General features: G+C 24.0%; 2 protein-coding genes across 2 annotated transcripts; both read left to right on the top strand.

The window, feature by feature from the left end:
• Positions 1-19: 19 nt before the first annotated feature.
• Positions 20-19,482, top strand: LOC112597120. Its single transcript, XM_025343047.1, is given in 29 exon segments — positions 20-763; positions 766-897; positions 1,729-1,874; positions 1,940-2,185; positions 2,257-2,341; positions 3,865-4,032; positions 4,181-4,240; positions 7,161-7,250; positions 7,341-7,400; positions 7,470-7,541; positions 8,489-8,566; positions 8,656-8,739; positions 8,830-8,925; positions 9,726-9,797; positions 11,250-11,360; positions 11,516-11,617; positions 12,880-12,963; positions 13,692-13,772; positions 13,973-14,062; positions 15,122-15,232; positions 15,393-15,494; positions 15,554-15,694; positions 15,776-15,888; positions 16,087-16,275; positions 16,346-16,501; positions 17,199-17,346; positions 17,420-17,591; positions 17,960-18,119; positions 18,181-19,482. Coding segments are annotated over 29 exon segments (4,485 nt in total). The 5' UTR covers positions 20-562; the 3' UTR covers positions 19,316-19,482.
• A 4,636-nt stretch (positions 19,483-24,118) lies between these two features.
• On the top strand, positions 24,119-24,624 carry LOC112597156. Its single transcript, XM_025343094.1, has 2 exons — positions 24,119-24,433; positions 24,490-24,624. The coding sequence occupies exons 1-2, from the start codon at positions 24,119-24,121 to the stop codon at positions 24,622-24,624; spliced, it is 450 nt and encodes a 149-aa protein (XP_025198879.1).
• The last annotated feature ends 441 nt before the right edge of the window (positions 24,625-25,065 follow it).

Genomic DNA, 25,065 nt, shown 5'->3' with positions numbered 1-25,065 from the left:
ATCGACTGTAACATCGATACTCGTCCACGCGTTATCCGCCGACCGGCAAGTATCGCATCGCGCGCCGTCGCCAAAAATTTAGTATTAGAACGAGCCGGTGCGCCGCCGCCAAAAATTTAGTATGAAAACCAGCCGGTGCGCCGCCGCCAAAAATTTAGTATTAGAACGAGCCGGTGCGCCGCCGCCAAAAATTTAGTATTAGAACGAGCCGGTGCGCCGCCGCCAAAAATTTAGTATGAGAACGAGCCGGAGCGCGCGCGCAAAACTCTTATCGATCGCGTTTTGCCACCGATTGTCACTGTCCACCACCGTTCAACAGTGTGTATCGTTCGGGCCCGGGTGCCCGCGACGCCGCCGTTAGTCGTCTCAAGACTCGCGCTCCGTACGGTCGTCGTCGTCCTCATCGTCGTCGTCGTCCCGTCGTCATAGTACGATTCTCGTGTGACTCCAGTCGTCTGTCGTCTCTGCGATTTTATCGTTCCAGCCGCCGTACATACGCTCACCGTCGTCTGTCTCGTCCACCGCACAGGCGAAAACCGTCGGCCGGGCCTAGGGCCGCGCCATGTACTTCGCCCTGGCCGAAACTCCGGGCGGCCGTCCGACGACGGTCACCACGGCCGCGATCTCCACTATAGAAAGCGCTCGGACTCCGCCGTCCAGCGCCTTCGCCTTCTTGCCGCACGCCGACCGTCCACGTCCGGGGCTGCGGCCGCACTCCACCGCAGCCGTCGTCGGGCCTGACGCCGACGGCCGCAGCCCGGCCTCGAGCACGACGCCGACGGACCGCGGTGCACGCTCGAGGACTACGACATGTCGTCGTCGGAAGACGAATACTCAAAGTCCGGGTCCACGTTCAGCGTGGCCGTGGGCCATTACGTTTTCCAGAGGAACTTGATCGTGAGTAGTATATGCCCGCGTCGCGCGCGTCAAACGAGGCGGTGGCAAAACGGGCGGTGGGTCGTGTGGGTCGTAGCTTTCTCGCCGTTTCTCCGTTCTTCCCCGTCCGTCCTCTCCGTCACAGTACTAGCCCGCAATCGCACCCGCACCCAGGCTACACGATGTGTTATGCTTAATGCTTATGAGTAGCGTTGCCCCCGTTTTATGTTGCCCACCTCCCTCTCATACTGCGATTTTCTCTGTTTGAAATCGTCGGGTCGGTGGGTGTTTAGAACGCGGTCGAACCGTAGCCCATAATAGAGGTACCCAGTACAATATGCTGGTAGACACCGCTTACCTAAGCTAAATCATAATATCTGACTTTAAATCAATTCGATCGAAAGGGTGGTACAGTTGACTGTGTAACACGACTCCGTCGATGGCAGACTTCCGTCTATATTCTTCCCGCCGAACGAACAACGTCAATTGATCAATTAACTCTTTTTTGCTGCTAGCGGCCGAGTGCGATCGTTTTCGATTAAAAATATGTTTACACGTTTTCACTTATTGGTTATATTTGTTCGAATAAATACTTGCACACTTTTTGTTTTCTCTATTAATCTAGTATGAAATTTTTTTATTCAATAACCGGTACAGTACAAGTTGCCAATTGATGCCGTTTAGATTAAATTATATTTATAGGTATAGGAACCAAACCTGAATTCAAATTGATCATTTATATAATATCGGTACCTATGATTTAACAAATCTTATTGGAAGTGAATGGTTTTTATTTGTATAAATGCTTATTGTTTTTTTTCATCATTAATGTAATAAGAATTATTTTTTCAGGAAGATTCATTTATTTCGGCCCAAGAGAGCAAAGCTGTTATTGAATACGTGAATTTGAAGTTTGTTGAAAACAACTTTAGGTCATTGGGGCTCGATCAAATATTTGATAAGAATAATATAATGCAAGCTGAACAAGAATTTAAATCGTAAGTGAAGCATTATATTAATATCACAGTAAATAAACAAATGTATTAATTAAATATTTTTTTAGGTTTGAAATATGGTTCTCTCGCGTGAGGGAGTATGCTGTTGATAGAGAATTTATCAGAGATCTTCGTCTACCATTGTTCTGTCATCTTTATTTGAATCTTTATGCTCCACGGAATCATACACGCTTACAGGCATTTTTGAAAACGTTTGAATATTTATTTACAAGCCCTAGAGGAGTTATTTATCTGCAGGAGTTGAAAAATGTTACAAATGTATTAGATCTATCGCCTCGACTTGCATATTTCAGGTAATTGGTTTGTTGTATATTATAATCATTTAATTATTTTCATTAATATAATATTAAATTTATTATTTCAGGCGAAATAAATTTGTTTATGGTGTTTCTCCTATATTCATCAGCAATCTTTATGATTTTTTTTATCCTCACTTCATGCTCAAAGTGGTTTGTATATTCTTATGCAATAAAAATATGTTAATCATTATGAAGACATGGTAAAAAGTTCAGTTGTGTTGTAGAAAAATATATATTGTAATAAGAAAACATTTGTTAATCATGCATCCATATTTATTGTCTTTCAAGTAAATTAACATACCAAATTAATTTTCGATTGAACCTATTTAATTTTATTATTTAAGTGAATTTTCCATTAAACGATTAACAAGTGTTAAGATAAAAACATTTACATTGACTTGTTAGTTTAAATTTTAAAGCTGAACTGTAATAATATGTATTAAATTTTTTTAAAAAAGCTTATAATTACTTTAAAATAAAAATGTTCTGAAATTTTATAAAAACATAGATTATATTTTTACCATTAAGTTTGATGATAATTTAAATAATTTAATTCATTTTAACATTGTAATTATCAAAACTAACAGGTGGTTTTAACACACATTTACTATGTTATAAATTTATTAGATAAGGACAATCAATACAGATTTAGTTTCAATTTAAACAAGTTGTGCTTATAACTAAATAAACTATAACATATGATTATTAAAATTACAAATTAAATTATAGAACAGGTTGAATTATTTTTTTTATATCCAACTTTGGAATAAATTGATAAATCTTAAAATTTAATTATGAATTGTAATATTGTAAAATTATTTATAAAGAGAAGAAACCTTAATACATTACTTATTTATTAATGCCAAAATAATTGTTTTTGTTACCATGTCTTCCAAAGTTAACTAATACTTGAATTATATGTACATATTTATTAAGTTTAGTTGCGATAGAATAATATATCTAAATTTACCCACCACACAAATATGGTTATAATATAATTTATTAAATAAATTGTGTTGTCAATAAGCAAACCACTTATTTGATTATATGTCTGGTGTGGCAAATGTGTAAAATCAATATAAATATCAAAATAAATAAATATGTATTAATTCTGCTTTATTCAATAAGTTTATTATTCAGTAGTATTAATTAACACAAATTTTTTTTGTACATTTTATGTTAAATGGAATGATGAATCACATGCATTTTTTTTCAAATGGGTTGATGTTTCCATTACATCTTTTTAAATTTTAAATGTTTGCATACTTATGCGTTTATATTACTTTCAATATCAGTGATAAATATCAACAATGACAACTAATAATAATTGATATTGAATATTTTCCGAAATAAATATTTATAATGCAGAATTAGGTATAGCTAAAATTAAAATTGGCCAACTTTAAAAAATGTTATCAATTTATTTATTAAATTATAATTTTGTATTTTATTTATTACTACAAGAAAAAATTTTATTGCATATTGAATTATTTATGATTGCAAAATAAATATTGTTTCTGATTATAAATATTGCTCTTTTAATATTAACATTGTATTAAAGAGTGTACAAAAGTCAAGTTTTCTACTTATTTGTAATATCATAGATTACATACTATTTTATAATTGAATAGCTAATTATTTTATTAAAATATATATTAATTTATTAATTAAAGGTGTTTCAAGAATGGTTTGACATCAACTATACTGCTTATGAAGATCCAAGAATAATATTTGATGATTATTATGCAAATAACCTAGTACGAGTAAATAATTTAGATAAAGCAAATACTCCAAAACAAAACAATAATGTTTTTGCCACAAAACCTGTGTTATGTAAAAAAGTAAGTATTGTTTATAAAGAATATAAAAGGGTAATATTAGCAATTTATTTTAGTTTGTAATTTTGTATGAAGGGCTTATAAAAACTATATACTCTCAATTTAAACTGAAAAGTATTTATTTTAATTTGATTTTATTAATTTTTTTTAGACATTGAATTCATCTCAAAATAAGAACAACAATCGCAAACTCAATAATTTTGAAAATGATGTAAGTATACTTTGTATAATTTTCCATACATTTTTGTACTATGAATAAGCTGTAAATTATTCAAAACATATGTTTTTGATTATATTCTATGCAATGTTGGGAAAAATTGATAAATTTTTGATTAAATTACGTAATAGATTACGATTAAATTGTTAAACTATATTAGTTATTACTTATTGATCGTTTAATCATTTTTCAAAATAATCAGTAATCATGATTACATTTTTGTAATCGTCAATCATTATCGCAAAATTTATCGCATAACTACAATTACTGGTCAATAAATTGTACTTATATTTTTATCTGATAATTTTCAAAGGTTTCTTTATCTGAATTTATCTATGAACGTACAGTAAAATATCGCTTGTATTTAGTTGGTTTGGAACATAACTGGTTTTATTTCGTTGTTTTTCGTCCTAATAATTTATTAAAAACTACAATGAGTGATAGCGAAATTACTATGAATATATTATCATTATTTTTTATTAACATCATTGAATTATTACAATGATGATATTGCTAAATAATATATACTAATTATTATACCTAAATAAATTAAATTTATTATTTGAATTACAATGTTATTATCATCATATTATTTATTACATTTACAATAATTTTGTTATAAAAAAATATTTTGTTTCTAAAATGCGTAGTTTTTTTTTATTATATTATTAATTTTATCATGTGTCAAATGTATTACTGTAAAATTAATATTATAATTCATTTTTATTCTTAAATTAGATATAAAATAAAGTAGTTATAGAAAAAATAATAAAGATTAATCATGATTACACATTAATACATTTTGTAATCGTAATCAATACTATGATTAAATTATTACTTTAATCATTTGAAATTATTTTTAATTGTGATTAATGATAACATTAATTTTTATAGGATTAACGATTATAAAATTAAATTTTAATCATTAATCATTAATCAGATTACAATTTGCCCAACACTAATTCTATGCAACAATAGCAAATTAAACCTTATATACCATGACTAATTTTGTTTATTCCACGGATCAAGTTTATTATACTAAGACATGTAAAAAATGTGCATATATTTTTGTTATTACTTTTTTTTTTATTTTTTTTTCCAGATTATAATTTTAAAATTTATTTTTTATTAATGTCAAAATTATTTTTTGGAAGAAAACTAAAAAAATGTATCAGTAATTTTTTAACATTTTATTGAAGTATAATATGGAATTTCTGATCTAAAAAAAAAAAAAAACAATTGTAGCAATTGCTTACAATTGTTTATAATGTGCATGTGTCTAATAGTCTTATGCCACATTAAGTTATTTAAATATGTATATAATGATATATATAATGGTGAATGAAGTATGCAATCACCAAACTAAGCAATATATTACAGAGGGTGAATTATCTTGAATATTAAAGCATTTTAATAATTATTGTCACCCAGCAGTTATTAATTGTCAACAATTTAAACAAATTAATAATTATTTTTATAACTTTATTTCAACTTTATACCTAGATATTTATCAAAAATGCAAATTATTGCGAATTAATTTTTAATTTTTATCTATTATATAACTTAATATACTTAAATTAAACTATTTTCCTGATAAAGGCAACTTGTTAATCTTTTTTTTTTGTTATTATTAATTTACCATAATTTATGATATAATAATACACATTTTTTAACATTATTATTTTGATTCAATTAATTACTCTTGAACTTTTACTAACATGATATTTTTAAATATAATTCAATAATAAAGTTAACATTTTATGTTCTTATTCACTATATCATTAATATTATTATTTATTTTTTTTTAATCAACAAATTAATATTTTATTTTTAAAAATTACTATATTATTGTTTGTATTCTATTAGTTAATTTTTCATTTATCATTCATTAAAATTAACTATTTATGCATACTATGTATAATAGTATTCTTAATATTAGAAATGTTTGAATTTGACTTAAATGGTTTAGTTGTTGACAATTTGTAAGAAGCTTTAATTCTAAAGATAAATAATGATTCTATTGCTTAAATAAAAATTATATATATACAATATTTTTTACTCTTACAAATCATTTTTAAATTATTATTTAAAATGAGCTTTATTTATAATTTTAAAGTTGTCAAATTAATAAATAATCTTAAAAGTTTATTTACTTTTTTTTTAGATTTTTTTTTTATGTATAAATCTCGTTTCATAAAATTATATGTTTTCAATGAAATAGAAATTAGCATGTATTTATGAATAATAATCTGATAATCTAATAATATCTTGATAAAAAATGTACATCTTTAAACATATTTTTTGGGATACAATTCTATTTTCAATATAATTTTAAATACTCAGTTGATGATTTCATGGATTAAAATGTTATTTTTCAAATTGGCTGTTTGAAGACATAAATCATAAATTAACCTTGATATATATTAGGTCAATTTTTATCATAAAGAACAATATATTTATAAAAAAATGATATTACATACAAATATTTAAATAATTTATTAAAACCTTATTTTGATCTTGCAATGATGAAAAATTAATAAAGTTTTTTTAAATCAATAAGCTATGAAAAACATTTCTTGAATATTTATCATTCTATTTTTACTTTAACTTAATTTTATTGATAAAAAAAAAAAAAAATATATTTTTGCTAATTCATATTAAACTAATAGCTTGTTATCAGTATTGTTTAGGTATGTAATAAATTAAACTTATTATTTTTTTTCATCATATTTGTTTTGAATGGTTTAAATCAATAAAGTAATACTGTTTTGAAAATTGAATGAAAATAAATAATCAATATTTATTTAAAATGTAATCTTTTAATTATAAATTACTTCCCCTGTCACTTAATATTATTTTTATGATTAATATTTATTTTATTTTATTTCATTTTTGTTAACGATTAAAAATCAAGTTTTACAATAATCAACGCCCTTCTACAAGTAAAGACTTTGTTGGACATCAAAACTCTAGCTCCAGTCATCAAGAATCCAATTCCAGAAAAGTAATTTCATTACCTCAAAGTCTTAATTATGTATACGTCAAAACTATAGTAAAATTTTTGTATTTTATTTTAAATACTTAATACATTTAGTGTGCTAACAATGATGTTGAAGATCTACAAAAAAATTCTACAAATTCAGAACTAGATGAAGTAATTATTTATTTAAAAATTATGTATTTTCAAATACTGATGTAGAATTTATTGGTTATTTGTGAACAGTCAACTGGAAATTCTGAAGAGACTTTATCAGAGGATCATAGCTTAGAATCAAGATCTAGGCGATCAAAGAAGGTATGCTTTAATATTATTTTTATACATTTTAATACCATATTTTGTGAATTTTATTTCTTTTATTTAAAAATATTAATTTTTTATACTTTCAATTTTTTTTTTTGAGTTTTTGATAATACAAATTGCATTTAAAATTAAAATCACATATAATGTATTTAGTATAATATATTTTTTCGAAACAATATAATTTATACTGAATCACAATTAATAAATTTCTTTGAAAAAGTTTATGGCAGAAATATAATGGTATAATAAAAATAACAATTCTAAATCCATAATTTATAAAAAATTTAACAATATACAATTTATATTTTTAACGATTATCTAATTTTTATAGTAGATTCTTTAATTTTATTATACATCTTAGTAAATATGAGTGAGTATTTCATTTAAACTTCTGACTTTTGAAAAGCAAAACTGCACTTTTTAGACTTTATATTTTGCTAAACAATTAAAAAAAATGATTTATTTTTAAATATTTCATAAAAATCCCTATTTTTCTTTAATATATTTGTTTATTTTACTCCCTTTTCTCCATCCATATTAAATAAAAAATTCTTCTTTATTTACCTTGAATTGGGCTTCTAAATTATATTTGAATTATTATATTTTTGTATAAAAGATAGATAAGTGTATTAGGATGGTTTAGGAAATGTTATCAATATTTTTAATTAATAATCAGGTTACCTTTTTAAAAATAATTCATTATATAATTTGTATTAAAAATATTTTGAAAACCTACTTTATAATAAATTATACAAAATAATGAAATTGTATTGTTGTTAGCTTTATGTATTATGATATAGCTTTCATTTTTAATTTGAGTTTTATTTTATTACATTTTTAACAATAATATCTATTAATTATTATTATTATTTTTTAAACATAATTGGTTTTAAATTAAGTTATAAAATAATAATTTATTTATTATTTTGAATTTTAATAAGAAATATTTCAAAAGAAAAGATATGAGACGTAACAAAGACCATCCTTCGTCATCTGGACAAAAATCAAGAAAACATAAGGTAAATGATATAATAATGAACATATAGTTCATACCTAAAAATTGTTTACAAATATTTCATACAATTTTTTTTAAATTAAAAATGAATAGAAATCTAGCGGAGAAAAATATGATGATACCAGTTTACTAAATAAATCCACTAGTCATCAAGAAAATTCAAAATTGTCCGAAGAAGTAAATCAAAATTATAAATTATTTTTTATTTTTAATTATTAAATTCCTATAAAATGTATTAAATTAATTATTAAAATTTTGAATAAAAAGTCACTCGGAGAAGGACAAAACTCATCAAATCAGAAAGAAGGTGAAGAAGAAAGAATAATATTACGGATTTCAAGAAAGTCTAACAAATTAAGCGTTGTAATTATAATTTATATTTTAATTATCATTTAATTTTAAATTAATATTTAAAATCTTTTAAAAATATAACTTTGTACAAGTATTGTTTATTCATTGCCTATTTTAAATTATAACACAGTTGTCATGATTAGCTGATTTTTTTGTTCTATCTAATTATATTGGCTTAAAAATTGAATTTATATGCTATGAAATATGATATATAATGAATAATTAATTTAGTCATTAAGTCTTGAGTTTTAACCATTTATATTTTATAAACATTATTCAGGATTTAAAATTGTTTACTTTAATGATTTTATTTTCAATGTCACTAGAACATTTATTTAAAAAAATTAATATTTACAGAATGTTACAGTAACATTAAGTTGTGGAAATTATGTAATTATGTTAAATCATTTAAAACTTATTTGTTTGTTAAAAGGAATTTTGATTAGGACTATATTTTTTTTCGAAATGTAGAATTTACCCATTATTAGCTGCTCAATGCATTTTAATAATAATATGCTAATTTAAAAAATGTTATCGGTAGAAGAAACTCTGAAAAATATTCGACATGATATTAATAGATAAAAAAAATCTCACTAACACATATATCATGTATCTCAAGTTTAAAATAACAATTTAAAATCATTAAAAAAAAAAAAGAAATATTCAATTAATCAATTCAATCATGGCAACTAAGTTAAACTATAATAAACCAGTTTTACATATATTATAATTTTAATATAGCAATGTATTATCCCCAATGTTGTATGCAGTATTATGTTTTAATATACATGCTTTTATCTTATTTCAAAAAGATTGTCAGTAATGAGAAGAAAGAACCTAATGATTCCAAAAATCCTATGTTGGAGAAATCAAGCGAAGAACAAGTAATTTTATACTTATTTATATGTATCACATAAATATTCACCTTTAATCCAAACTATGTAACATAATTAACTATAATAATTTACTTAATAGTTAACTATTTATTACTCTGTATTATTTTAAATGTAGAATTTTTAATTCTTGGAAGATTTAAACTGTCTTGTCAGTGAAAAATGAGAACCTATGTATAATAGACAAGTATTAACATTTAATTAGATATGATTACATGTCGATTTTTGGTATAGTTAGAAATGTGTAGGTTTTAATTTTTGCATTCAATAATAAGTATTTTTATTTATTTTGTTCAATTTTGACAATCATTCTAACAATTCTCTTTTATTATGAAATTCAAAAAAAAAAAAAATTAGGTAGGCAAATGGGTACCACTCTGCTGTACATTAGGCGTTGAGTGGAACTAGTTATCAAGTAAATTATTATAATGGATTTTGTTAAATTTAAACTCAATGATAACCTATTATATACAATAAAAAATGATTCTGAGTGAAAACTGTCTACATTTTGGTAATTGTGGTCACATAACAATTATTTTATAATAATATTAGATTTTTTGTAAAAATTCAGTTTTTTCTTAATTTTTGTTTGTTTTTCTCAATTAACAAAAAGCATTAGAATTTTTAATTTTGACCTCTCCTGAGTTCAAACTATATCTAATTTGCCAACTTAAACTTCCTAAAAGTGAAAATTGAAGCATTTTATTGACTACTTTCACAGATACAAAAAAAAAGCACACATAATTGTAAAATTTATACATTTATCCCTCTGTTCAGTATTTATAACTTTATTCATAATCTAGATATTATTTTTGATATTCAGTTTTTTTTATTTAAATTAAATGATTATTTCATACAATCAATAATAATGTCAACAATACAGTTAATGTAATTAATATAATTTCTTTAAGTTAATTAAGAAATATATGAACAAATTTCTTACTATTTTACACTTTTAATAATACAATATACTATAGATATTTCACTAGCATTTAACAAAACTTAAACAAAAAATAATATTTTGTTTGCAATGAAAATTAATAAAAGAAATTTGAAATTAATCTTTGTAAAATAACAAATGTAAATTAAAATTCTGTGTGTGTATCTTTTATAATATAGTATAATTTTTGATATGTACAATAAATACATTAACTATTTGATTATCATTAATTAAACTTAATTTACTAATACAAAACTCAATTTCATATAATATATAATGGTAAAAATATTTATAATATATTTTTGTATCAAAAGGATTATTATTTTTATATTTTTTTAAAATTATCTTATCAAATAATGATTATACTGTAATATTATAATGCATTTTATGACTTTAAATGTTTTTAGGTACCTATTAAATAATATTTTATAAACTAATCTTTACAACAATTACTAGTAAGTAGAAAATTATAAATACTTTAAATATTTTTATTTATTTATAAGGTATCAAATGATGGGAAAAAGTCTCGTAATCACCGAAAAAAACATAAATCGAGAGGCAAAAATAAATCTTCCACAGATAATGATATTCTTTTGCAGGAAAGCTCAAATGAAGTAAGTGTAAGATTAATTATTTTTATGACTTTATTTTCAATACTACAATATAACTTTTCTTGAACTTATTACATTTATAAATTTAAAAAAAAATCTGTACTGTAATAGATATAGGATATTGTATTTAAAATTAATTTTATTAATGTTTTTTAAAGATATCAAATGATGAACAACAATTGCGGAAGAAAATTAAATCAAATGATGGAAGAAAATCTATTAGTGATGAAGATAGTCGCTTATTTGAAAAATCATCTGAAGTAAGACCTAATCAACAATTATAAACTTTCATTTTAAATTCCAAGTAGATACTTATATGTTATTGTTATTGATTAAGTATTAAGGTATAAAATAATATCAATATAATAAAAAACTTGGTTGTTGAATGAATTCAAAACTTAATCAAATTTGTTAACTATTTTTAAAAATTAAAAATTCATTATTTTGTAATAGTTACTTTTTGCTTGAATAAAAAGTAAATAACTAGTTAAATAAATTGTTTACAATTTAATTTCTTAACATTAGAGTTTTGCCTTTAGTGTGTTTTTATATAAAATCTATAGGTGACGACTGTAGTGCTGAGTCATATAAATTTAAGTGAAGCAAAATCAAAATATTTACACTCCCATCCACTGATTCACATCATTGAGGATGTTGTCTACCTCTAATAACTAATAACTTTAGTTATTTATTTAATTATTTAGTGTAGGTATTATGTAATGTAAAAACAAAAACACATATACCCACACTCTTTATTATATTAAGCGATCGCTTCAGTTCATATATAGGTTTGGCGCCACTTTGTGACAAGATATTTTTACAAAATCAACAGTTATAATTAATTATTTCATTAATACTGAAGTTATCAGTTTAATTAATTCATCATATTATTTATTTATTTAAACAGTTACAATTTTGTTTATATATTCATTGTATAATATTTAATTATAATAACCTGTATTTTGACTCATATTAAGTATTGGTGCCCTATGTTCTTATTACTGTACTTCTTATTTTATATTGATATAACCAGTCATGACATAAAATGTTTTCTTACAAATATTTTGTAGATTTTTAAACATTAAACCTTTATCATTAAGACTCAAACTAATAATTCATTAATAAGACCAACTTTTTATAATCATTTTAAGGATAGTAATTGCTTAACTGTCTTATTTATTGACTAATAATAAATTTTAATGTCATATCATTATAAAAATAATTTATATATATATATGTATTTTTAATATAAGTTAAATTTAATTAAATTTTTTAAGTAGAATAACCATAATATTAATATTCAAGTATAAATTTTTAGTAAATAATAAATTACACATAAATTACTTGTATTTTATAATTTTATACATTAATTAAATAATAACTATTATATTATAACTCTTATTACATTTTTTTAAATATTTAATAAAAAAACATAAAATATGCTTAAATGTTTAATCTTAAGCTAGACTATCAATAAATGAAAGATGAAAAGCAGTAATTTAATATTATTTATATTTTAAAGGTATCTGATAATGAAGCAAAAATGAATAAAAGACAAAAGAAAAATAGCAGAAAGAAGTTTACAAGCGATGAAAGCTTATCTGAAGTAAGATAAAAATGATTATTTTATGAACTATAAATTATCTATCAAAAAATATTTTTTATGCCTTGTTATTTATAATAAGGTAAAAATATAAAAAGAAAAATATTTTTATCTATACTCTACCATATTTAATTCAAATTAAAAATGGTATTTGGTGACATAAAGTCAATCTTTAGTCATATCTATAAATCTGCCATGTACAATACTTTTGCACAAATCAGCAAAAATGATTTTTTTTTCGACTGGAAATTATGTAACAAAAATTAAATTTTTAATGTTTTTTATCGTTGTGATTTCTTGAGTTTTTTACTTTTTTGAATGGCAATATACACTTTAAATTTCATAATCTAAAACAGAATATTTTTTTAGAGTATTTCAACACATCAAAATTGAAATTTGGACGAGTAATTTTTGAATTATAAATATTTTAAGTTTTGACGAACAGAGTAGAATAGTATGGTTATATCCTATAAAATATTCGTCTACTAAACTTAAAATACTTATAAATTTTAACCAATGTATTACTTCGTTCGAATTTTGATTTATATATATTCAAATATTCCAAAAAATAAACAAAACTATTAAAAATACTAAAATTATATTTTTCTAAAGAAATGTTGTTTTATTTTAACTGGAAATTCTGCAAAAAAAGTATTTTCAAAAACGTTAATAGACATTGAAATAATGAGTGATTAAAGTATCACCCAACATAATGGTCTACATTTTTTAAGGTATCCAATAACAAAGAAAAAAAGTTTAAGCGACAAAAAAAAAGTGATAAAAGCAAATCTTCCAGTGACAATAATATGGATGTGAGTGGCTTGTCTGAGTAATATAATCTTACTTTATTTTCCAAGGTCTTATCATTGATTTTTTAAAAAACTCTTTAAATTTCTAGAATTATAATGCATGATAAGTAGTTATTTTCAAAATTTAAAAATACTTTATCTATATTGGACTAGTGTTAAGTAAGAGATTTAATCAATAATTTTATCTGTATACATTTTTGAAGATATCAAATGATGGTGAAGAAAAGCAAAAACAGCAAAATAAAAGAAGCAAAAGCAAATTTACCAGTGATGATGATAATCGTATGTCTGAAGTAAGATTAAATTATATTTCATTATAACATAATTTACTAACAAAACAAAAAATATTAATCCATTTTCAATCTTCTATGAGATAGAAAATTTAATTTTAAATTCTGATAATGTAAACAATTTTGAATGTATCTAATGATATAGAAACAAAAACACTTACATTAAGAAATAGCAGAGAATCCTTCAACACTGATTGTAATAATCTGAATAAATTTGTATATGCACCCTAAAATTAATGATATTTATTTTATTTTAAATGCCTGTGTAATTCTTTTTATGTATTAACTAATTAGTTGTCTCCGTGCACTTTGTTATCTATAAAAAAATACTGTCACAAGACTCTGTAGCCCCTAAAACATCATCAATTTTTTAAACCTTATTTCATTATTAACTGATATTGTGGAAATAATCGATTGTCAACTACTAGGTTGCAAATTCATTTTCGCTTAGCATTTGTTCTGATTTATTTTCTTTTTATCAGCTTTTAAGGTTTGTAGTGTGATGTTATTGATAACCTATAATTTTAGGTTTGGTTATGAATTGAGTTATCAAACCCAAACAGAATTTTTGAAGTTCAACAATAGCTCCAGAGATTAGCATGTTCAAAAAAAAAAACTATTTAGCTTTATTATATTGTATTAGATTCAAAATTTATAAATTGTAATAAATATAAAGATATTTAGTATAATACATATTAATAAACACTGTTTTGATCATAAATTTTTTTTTATAATTTTAAACTGACCAGATAAATGTCATACACGTGTATGGTCACAAGTTCATACAAAAATTGCTTTAAAAATGCACTTTCAGTTTATACAAAATTTTTCAATTTTCCAATTTTTTTTTTTTTGTAAAAACCTTATTTAGACTATTGCGAATATTATAAAAAAATAAATAAGCTTAATTGGTCCATTTGTTAAGTTTTGCACTTACCAACAAACAGCATTTTATTTTTATACATTAAGATTATTTTAAAAATATCTTAAATATTTAATATAATTATCAGAAAATTTATTAGTAGAACATTAATAATAATTTTACATTTTGTATATTTAAAGATATCAAGTGATGAAAAAAATTTGCAAAAACCTCAAAAGAAACAAAAATTAAGAGAAAATAAAAATGTTGACAATACAGATGATATTAATTTGTCTGGAGGCTCACCTGAAGTAAGAATAAAATTTTAATCACACTTATAAACAAAATAATAATTTGTTTTATAAATATTTATTTGTAGACAAAAAAAATCAAATGTTTAAAATGAGTGTATACTAAAATTATAATAAATATAATATTAAAATAATTTTAATAATTTGCATTTTTGTAAAGATATCAAATGATGATGAAAGTTCAAACAACGGAAGAAATAACAGAGGAAGAAATGAACATACTGATAATGATAATAGCAGTCTATATGAAAGTTCATTTAAAGTAAGAGTAAAAATAATATCTTTGTTTCATAAGATGAGCTAATCGGTTATGAATTTAAGGATTCTTCAGAGGAGGCTCCAGAGGATTCTTCAGGAGATTCTTCAGAGGATTTCAGTTCTACGGATTCATCATATGATGAAGAAATTGTTATGCATAAATTTGTTCAACATGAAAAAAAATCAGCTCAACATTTACGTTATGTAAATATTAATTTTTATTATTTTTATTTATTTTAAGTATGTATGTAATTGCTTAAAAACTATTTAATTTATTTATTGAAGGAAACTTCACGCCGTTTAAAACATACAAACACTACTAAAATCGATTTTAAAAACCTCGATGAAGATTGGTTTCTACGCACTACTCATCAAATAATCTTGAAAAATTGTAGCAAGTGTGTATTTATGAAAAATGTATTAAATTTTAAAATTTAAAAAAAAACTTCATTTGAAAATACCTCTTCTTTGCGATATAAATAAATAACACATTTATGTTTAAATAGAATTTTTTTAGGAACATCTTAATTTATTAAGTTGGAAATAGCATTGTTTCTTTAAGAACAATGATTATTAATAATTGTTATTACTTTTAGATTATCATGTTCTATTTTGACTTCTGATCTAAAATTTGTTGCTGCTGGTTCATTAGATTCTTTAATTTATTTATGGGAGAGACGTCAACAATTTTTAGAAGAAAAAAATCCTGATATTTTACATAGTATTGGAAATATAAATCCCAGCAATTTTGCATCATCAGTACCAGGAAACAATTTAATGGAATAGTAAATATTTTTACCATATTTAAACCTGTCTTTATATAAAAATAATCTGACTTATCAATGTATTTTAAAGTTTGGATAAAAGTACAGCCTTTGTGTTGCGTGGACATGGTGGACCTATATTTGATTTAGCTGAATTACCATCAGCTAAAATTCTTCTTAGTGCATCCAATGACAAAACCTACAGAGCTTGGGATATGGTATCAAAACGTTGTTTAGAAGTATATAAGTGAGTTACCATAGTTTTAAGTGTTTTAGTTGATTAAATAACATAATTCTGTGACAATCATAATTAAAATATAAAAATAGAATTTAAAATATACAATTAACATTATACCTAGTAAAACTTAGTGATATTGTCCCTTGTTCATAACTGAAGAATTTTAAGTACTCGTTTTAAAAATATATTAAGATATAATTTAAAAAAAGTATGAAGCAATTAAAGCCATATGAATTGTTTCATTTTACTATTCTTGTATTAATTTTTGTTTTGAAAAATATAATTATATTTTTGTGGTTTAAATTAATAGTTGATTTTTCATTAAGTAATTAAAGGTTAGTTAACAAACATTCTTTATTTTAACTGATTCTGATACTTGTAATATTTTAATTGTGTCATTTTTTGTTACTGAAAATTGTCTGAATCCTAAAATATTAGCTTAAATATTAAAAACTTCATGCAAATATTTGAAAGATATCCAATTTTTATTCAACTTACTTCTCTACAGAACCCGGCTTTAATGCACAACAAAAATTTATATCAAAATTGACTTACTTCCTATAATTGAATGGTTATTAAGTAAAAATACAATATAAATTATTATGTTCATGTATAAAAATGTTAAATTAAATTTTAGTTTGTTACTCCTGTACAATTTTACTTAGTGTCTCCTAAAAAAACTTCAACTATTTGCATGACATTTTAGTGAACATGAACACAGGACATGGTGTATTGCTGCTTGTCCATATAGCTTGCAAGTAGCCACAGGATCCTGTGAGGGCGCTAGCTGTTTGTGGTTTTTGAACTATAAACGCCCGTTGAGAATTTTTATGGGTCATCTTGATGATATTTTGGTAATATTATAATATGAAGATAATCTTTAATAATTCATAATTAAAATGTATATTTTTGCAAATTTTATTTCAGGTTCTAAAATTTCATCCAAATCAAGTGCTCTTAGCTACTGGTTCATCAGATAAAACTGTTAGAGTGTTTGAACTGACTACAGGAGAATGTCATAGACTTTTAATGGGGCACTCTGATTATATCACCTGTTTAGAATTCAATGCTCAAAATTCTAATCATCTAGCATCTGCTTGTAAGTCATATTTCATTTTGTAAGAGATGATTGATTAGTTTAAGTAAGGTGTTACTTTATAAAAGTATTCAATGTTAATCCTGTGTTTCATCATTTTATAAAAAAATATTTCTAAAATTACATTTTTAATCATCTATAGTATTTTTAGAGAACTATATAATATTACTTCTTAGGAGGTATAAACAATTTTTTTTTATAGGAAAAAATTAGTTTATTGTATATTATTTAAACGACACTAATAATTTTATTGTTTTATATATTAATTCTATCTTCATTTAAAAAAATGAAAAATGTCTCACCTTGACTTTACCCTACAATATTTCATATTTTATCTTTATAGTTTTTAACTTGTTAAAATATTTTTTCAGCTGGTTGCGGAGAAATAATTATATGGGATGTACCATCTAGTGAAATGGTATGGAAGATTAAAGTCGGCAACAAGTTATTTTCAGATCTGGTATGGTTAACCAAAGATATATTATTGGCTTCATTAACTAGTGGTGTTGTCTTAAAATGTGACACTAAACTGTAAGTAGAATTTATTTATAATATTTATTCTATTATTTATTATTTTTTTTTTTTTTACCAGGAATTACGTAGATTCCTCCTGTAAAGTAAAAGGATTTGAAACTACATTTGATCGCCTTATATCTTTACAAATGATCAATAATACGGTGTACACAATAGGTATTCCTGATAAATCAGGTGGTCTTAGACCAATACCTAAGCGAAGCAAAGAGAAAACTTTACAAATGAAAAATGAACAGAAATCTCGTAGGGAATCTTCACCTTTGTCTAAACTATTCTTCCCACAACATATTATTGATAATGATGGAAATTCAATGAAACCTTTACATGGACTGATCTCAACAGCATCAAAGCATCCTCCTTTTAATTATGAATATCAATTAAATACTAATAATCAATTTAAAAAATCAACTTCACCAAGTTTTTTGAACATGAATTTAAGATCTGCACCATTCAATTTATCTGCTGATGAAATATCAAAATTAAGTTCTGAATATCAATCAGAAAATATACGATTAGTTCCAGCAACAGATATAACTAATAATCTTCAAAATGCTTACCTGTTGCCAGTTCAACAAAATGTTCGGACAACCAATCAAAACTCTATAAATATCCATTCAACAAATGATCAGTTACCGAGTACTAGTAAATCACAAAAATCAAATAAAACTCCAGGACCATCAAAGTCAAAAATAACAACAGCTAAACAACAAAACTTTGGTAAAAGTAATTTAACAATGCATACAAGTATTCAACACATGCAAATAAAAACCACTACAATTCAAGAACAACTACATATAGATGATCAGAGAGAAACCAATACATTAGTCCAACAGTATGTGCAAACAACTAGTACAAGTACCCACAAGCAGCAAACTTCAAACCTATTGCAATTTACACGGCCTGGGATGAGCTCTCAATTACCTCAGAATAGTATTGGGCAGCAAGAGCAGCAGCAACACAGTGTTGGAAGTAGTATTAGTGTAGGTGGAACAAATGTTCAACAGCAGCAGTTATTACAACAGATGCGGTCTAATATAAATTTAACCCAAGGGAATGTTCAACAACGCTTATCCCCGCAAACAAATAATCGGTCACCCAATATCAATGTTACTCAACGTCCATCTCCTAGACAAAGTCCTAATCAATCATCTTCGGATGAAACAAGCACAGGTAAACATACTCGCATGCAGTGATGGTTGAATTAAGCCATTTAATGCTTCAGAACTATATAAAATAAACCTCTATTTACTACTTATTTAGATATGATTATTATTTAAAATGTAATTCTTAGTATTCGTAATTATAAGTTGTGTGTTATTTATGTATTTTATATTTTATCTTTTTAAGTAAAACAAAACTATTACAATTATTATTTTATTTTTAAAATTAAATGATACTGATTTTTTGTACTACATTTGGGGTTTTCAACCTATACATCGTGACTCCCAAAAGCATCGTTAGTTAATATTAAAGAAATTCAATCTTCAGTAGATAATGTAGAGTTTTTTATTTTATTATTATCATTATTCACATAATTAATTTTAATTATTTTTAAAAATGAAAAAGCTGTGGACCAAAAAAGATTGAAAACCTCTGTAATACACTATTATTTTTTACTTAATGCAATTTATGAAAATAGCATTTATAATTTTATGAAAATAAGGTAGTTATTTTTAATTTTTTGTTTAAATTTTTAATTTTTATCGCTGACCATTTTTTTTTATTTATTTTATAATTGGGTTTTAACCTATGTATATAAACAAGAAATGGTATAAGATAGTACTGACTATGTATTACGTTCATAATTTATATTGTGTGTTTGAGATATTTATTATTAATCAAGTTAATCTAATTTGAAAAGATTATGAAGTTTGGATATAAAAATATTGATGTTAAGAATTTCATTTAGTTTTAAATCATAAATGGAAAACGTATGATATTTTCATCCATTAAAAAATTTAAATTTAAATAAAATTTTTACTAAAAAATTTGTGTTACAAAGGTTCAATACATTATATATATTTTGATTCTTATTGAATGAATAAAAATTTAAAATAAAGAACTTCTTAATTATCATTTGACTAAATATTAATTTTTATTTTGTCACTTAACTTAATGTACCTATGCATTTGTATTAAATTTAAAATTGATCATTGCAATTAATATTTTGTTGAAAAGGGTATGGTTTTTGAAAAATAAAATCATATAGACATTAATAAATCATGTAAAAAATAATAATCAAGGACCAAATTTATTTTTTAAAATTACCTAAAAAAAAAAAAATAACTAAATTAATCAACTGTCCAAAATTACTTATATACACTTAAAAAAATTAATATAGATTAGTTATATTTTTCCGTAATGTGTATTTTATGCAGATTCTACATAAAAATAATGAATTAAAACAAAACAATATTTATATATCTGATAACTATTTTTACTGACCTGGTAAAAATGGGAACATTTACATTTTATTTTTCATTAATTCCATTTAATGTGTATATTTGAATCTAATAATTGACAACTATGATATGAAAATGTATTCATTTTTACAGATGTTTGTTTAATAGTTATGTTTTAATATTATATGCAAAAACATGTAAAATTTAAGCCATATTATTTTTGTCAGAATAACATTAGTTACAAAAGCTTTTAATTTTGATTGAATGTGATTAAACATCTTTGAAAATTGAAAATTAAGTTATACATTCGCATAAATCCTTTTAATAAAAAGTTGTGGTCTATAGCAAAGGTCTTCAACCTTTTTAGGCTTTAAACCACCTAATATTTTTTTTAAATCTCACGTGCCGAATTCATAATAAAAACATAATACACACCATGCTTAAAATGTGTTCATATACTTCAAATAACTAAAAGGTGAACTATGGGTTGGAAAATCCTTGATCCATAGATTGTACATTATAGATTTTGTATTGCCGCCAATTGTCATTAATCTAAATTAACATTTAGTCTTAACCGGTTTCCAGTATTTAAACATCATTTTTTCAGATATAATAATGACCGTTTTATGTTTTAAATGTTAATTTTTATGAACTAATTTTTAAGTATACTTGTGGCTTTTTTTTTTTATTGCTTGTGACGACTTGTCAACAATTATAATCAACAAAATGTGTGTAAAATTTTTATTGTATAACAAAAGTTCAAAAAAAAAAAAAAAAATGTTTGTGATATTATACATTTATCTACCAACTGATAAAACTTTTGATCTGAATACTTTTACTATTGACTCCTAATTAGAAAAATTATTCTTATCTGTTACAACTAATAAATGTATTAAAACAAACCAAATAAGCTGTTCATGAATTTCAAAATGAATTGGTATATCTAATCTTAACAAAGGTACTTAACACTATTGATTGGAATACCAATTGCTGTAAAATCTTTTAATGACATTAATAGCTATACTCGGTTATTGAAGTGTTGTAGTAAAACTTTGACTTGGTGAGATAAATTGAAAGTTTATCTTTCATTGATTTTAAGGACTCTGGAGGTTAAGTTAAAATATTTTGTCATTCGCTTCCAAAGCTACATGATAAAATAAAACAAAAGTAATTTGATATGATAGGTACAATTACATTTTTTTTTTAAATATAACTAAAGTATCAACACCAAAAAGTAAACATATTGAAAGAAAATATTGATAATTTAATTTCATCAGTAATATCACAATGTCTGTACTCAGCCATGGGGTCTTGAAAAGTATACACTATACAAGAATTATAAAGTCTAGAATAGTTTGATTTTTTATAGGTAGGTACATCATGATATGTTTCTTTTATAAGTTTAAATGATGAAAAACTTATAACACTAGGTATATTTTGTACTTATGATACATATCTGATTGATTTTATTTTCAAATTCTACATATATCTTATAATAGGTACTTTTAATTATTTTTGTTTACCTACTACATGTTAGTATTAAATCCTCAGATAATTGTATTTTTATTGATTAATAAAAAAATTCAAACTATTAATAATAGAAAAAGTGAATCGATGATTGCAAAAACGACACAAATTACATTTTTTGTGAAACGTCATGAAACAGAAAACTTTAAAAGTCATTAATAAAAATACATCATATTATTTATACACACAAATTATTTATAATCAGTGAATAATATATTTTTACAAGTATTCATTTTTAAATAAGAATTTTTTTCAGAACTATTTAAATTATACATTTTTTATCAATTATCTAAAAGTTTTAAAAAATTGACTCGTGTCGCTTTTGCAATCATCGATTCAAGTAGATTTACCATCCTAAGTAAACAATGTATAAATAAAAAATACCCAGCCTCATAACCACAAATTATTAAGAGAATAATCGCTAGGCCCCATAAAGATATAGGGAACTATCTTCAAATTTATAACTTTGACAAGTAATAGATGTAACACCACTAATTACATATCTAAGTGGATATGATGATACACTTGAATATTATTATATTTCTTGTGTAAAAAAAATACTATTTATAGGTAAGTATTACTAGTGCATTATACATGATAAAATAGAATGTAGATATATTGTATTCAATTTCTAATTTAGTTTAAAAACTAATGTACCTATTTTTAATTTTAGTTTATTTAAACTATTATACAAATATATATATAAAAAAATATTTTTAGTTTTCTCATGAAATAAAATGTACAAAAATGATGTATAATTTAATATAGGTATATGATGTTCTTTATGTAATTCACAGTTAGGTGGCAAATAACCCACTTTTAGACCAACGAAATGAACTCCCTCATAAGTGTAATAAGTATAATATATTACCTACCATATAGATTAGAGATAGCAAAGCTCTGACACAATCCTAAATTTTGACAGCAAGTGAAACATTTTTATTTTATATAGTTGTTCAATTTTGTATAGTTGCATTTAATGAACTTGATTAAATTAAAACAGAATACGGAGGAAATACATTTATGGATGAAGTTAATATCACTTATTTTCTAAGCTAATAAAATACACACCTGATATTAAACTATTTTTAAAAAAAATTTTGAAATCCTATCATTATTTCATGTTTTAAATAGTGATGGCTTAACACAGAATGTCTTATAAGTTTGATTTGTCAATACTGAGAGTATCTACCTAAATAGCATTTTAGAATTTTGCATCAATATTTATACAAATTACAATTTTAATACACCTTAGGTATCTACACAATGTACTATTGTGTTCACAGAATACTTTGAACACTGAATACTAAATAACTAAATTTGTTTCGTTACATAACAATTTAGAAAGTGTAATTTTTATTTTGCATTTTTTGGCATTTTTTGTATTTTTAGTGTTAAATGCATTTTATTGCATTTATACAAATATTATGCTCATGTATTTAAACTCATTTTTGTTTATTTTAAGCTTTTTTTAATGTGTGTTAATATTGCGTTAAATAGGTAACCCCACTTACTCCAATCCATTGATATTGAAAAAAGTAATATAATTAATTGTCTACTCAAATTTGAATATATTTATTTAATTTACTTCTTTTAACAAATTTTTGTCTATTTTGTGTAATTTAAAAAATGAATAAATAATAATTAGTAATTAATAAATATTATTATTTTAAAATTAAATTTTTTTACTCATTGAAGTATATTTTTGGCCATTTTAAAGTTCATTTTTGCATTTTTTTTTTTTTTTAGTGTATTTAAGTGTATTTTTTAGGTTATTTGAATCCTAGTACTAAACATCACTATAATGATTGAAGCCTATTTTGAGGAATGCTAATATTTTTAGATCACTTTAATTAATTCACTCAGGCATCTTTCTTTTTGATGTTCATGTTTATGGTACATTTACTTTTTTACATTTTAAAATAACGAATAATATTATAAAAATAATTTTTTGTTTTTATTTCTATGGAAATATTTTAAATAAATAAATAAATAATTTTAATATATTTTTTAACAATTTCAAAGAGAAATACTTATATAGTTTACGGACATGCTCATTAAATGAATATGTCTAATAACAATTGTGATGCCGCTAGGCATAAAACTAAAAGATTTAGCTTTAAAAGAAAGCCATTTGATGCAAAGCAAATAAGAAACGAGCCAAAAAAAGAGGTGAAAAAAGAGACAAAAAAAGAGGAGATAAAAGAGACAAAAAATGAGGTGATAAAAGAGGCAAAAGTGCATGAATTCCAGGAACCTCAAGAGCATCACAATGAGTCAGAGACTGGTTTCCACAATAAACCAAAAAAGGCAGATGATACTAATTATTGTGAACACAATGAACAAATTGAAACAATAACAGAAAATGAAAATTCTAAAATGGTAATAAAAATAATAAAATAAAAAATAACATATATGTTCATCATCTTTTTTAATAGCCTCACGGATTTGAAAATAAAGCCACACAAACAAGAATTTGTTGTATTCATAATCACTGCAGAAGAAAACAACGAAAAAGAAATGGAAATTTCTTTCCTGAAGCATGGTTTTGTTTAACAAATTTGTGTAAATAAAAAATAAATAATAGTGTTTTATCTAAATTTATTTTATTCTAACTTTTTTACATTTTAATTGGTACATATATTAATTAATATATTAATATAATAATTAAATTACTTACTGTATCTAATTTTATTTATAACTTTAATTTAAGTTTTACTCATATAAGTAGGTAGTTATTAAAATGTGTATAAATTATTATGTTTATATAAATTCAAGTTTATTAATTGTTAACTTATTTATTTAATAAGCATATGTATAATGTATTCAAATTTAAAGTATAGTTAATATGCTAGTATTAATTAATATAAGAGTTAATTTATGTATCGAAATGTAAAAATATTAGAATAAAAAAATGTAAGAAATTGGGCTTAAATTTAAATAGAATGGTATGAACTTAAAGAATAGTAGTGTTTATTTTTAGACTTTTAGTAGTATAGAAGTGGTGTTCCCTG

This window comes from Melanaphis sacchari, unplaced genomic scaffold (assembly GCF_002803265.2).
Source record: "Melanaphis sacchari strain LSU unplaced genomic scaffold, SCAv2.0 Contig37_pilon_pilon, whole genome shotgun sequence".
NCBI classification, from domain to species: Eukaryota; Metazoa; Arthropoda; class Insecta; order Hemiptera; family Aphididae; genus Melanaphis; species Melanaphis sacchari.
Note: the sequence above shows the minus strand (reverse complement) of the source record. Positions and strands in the feature narration are given on the sequence as shown.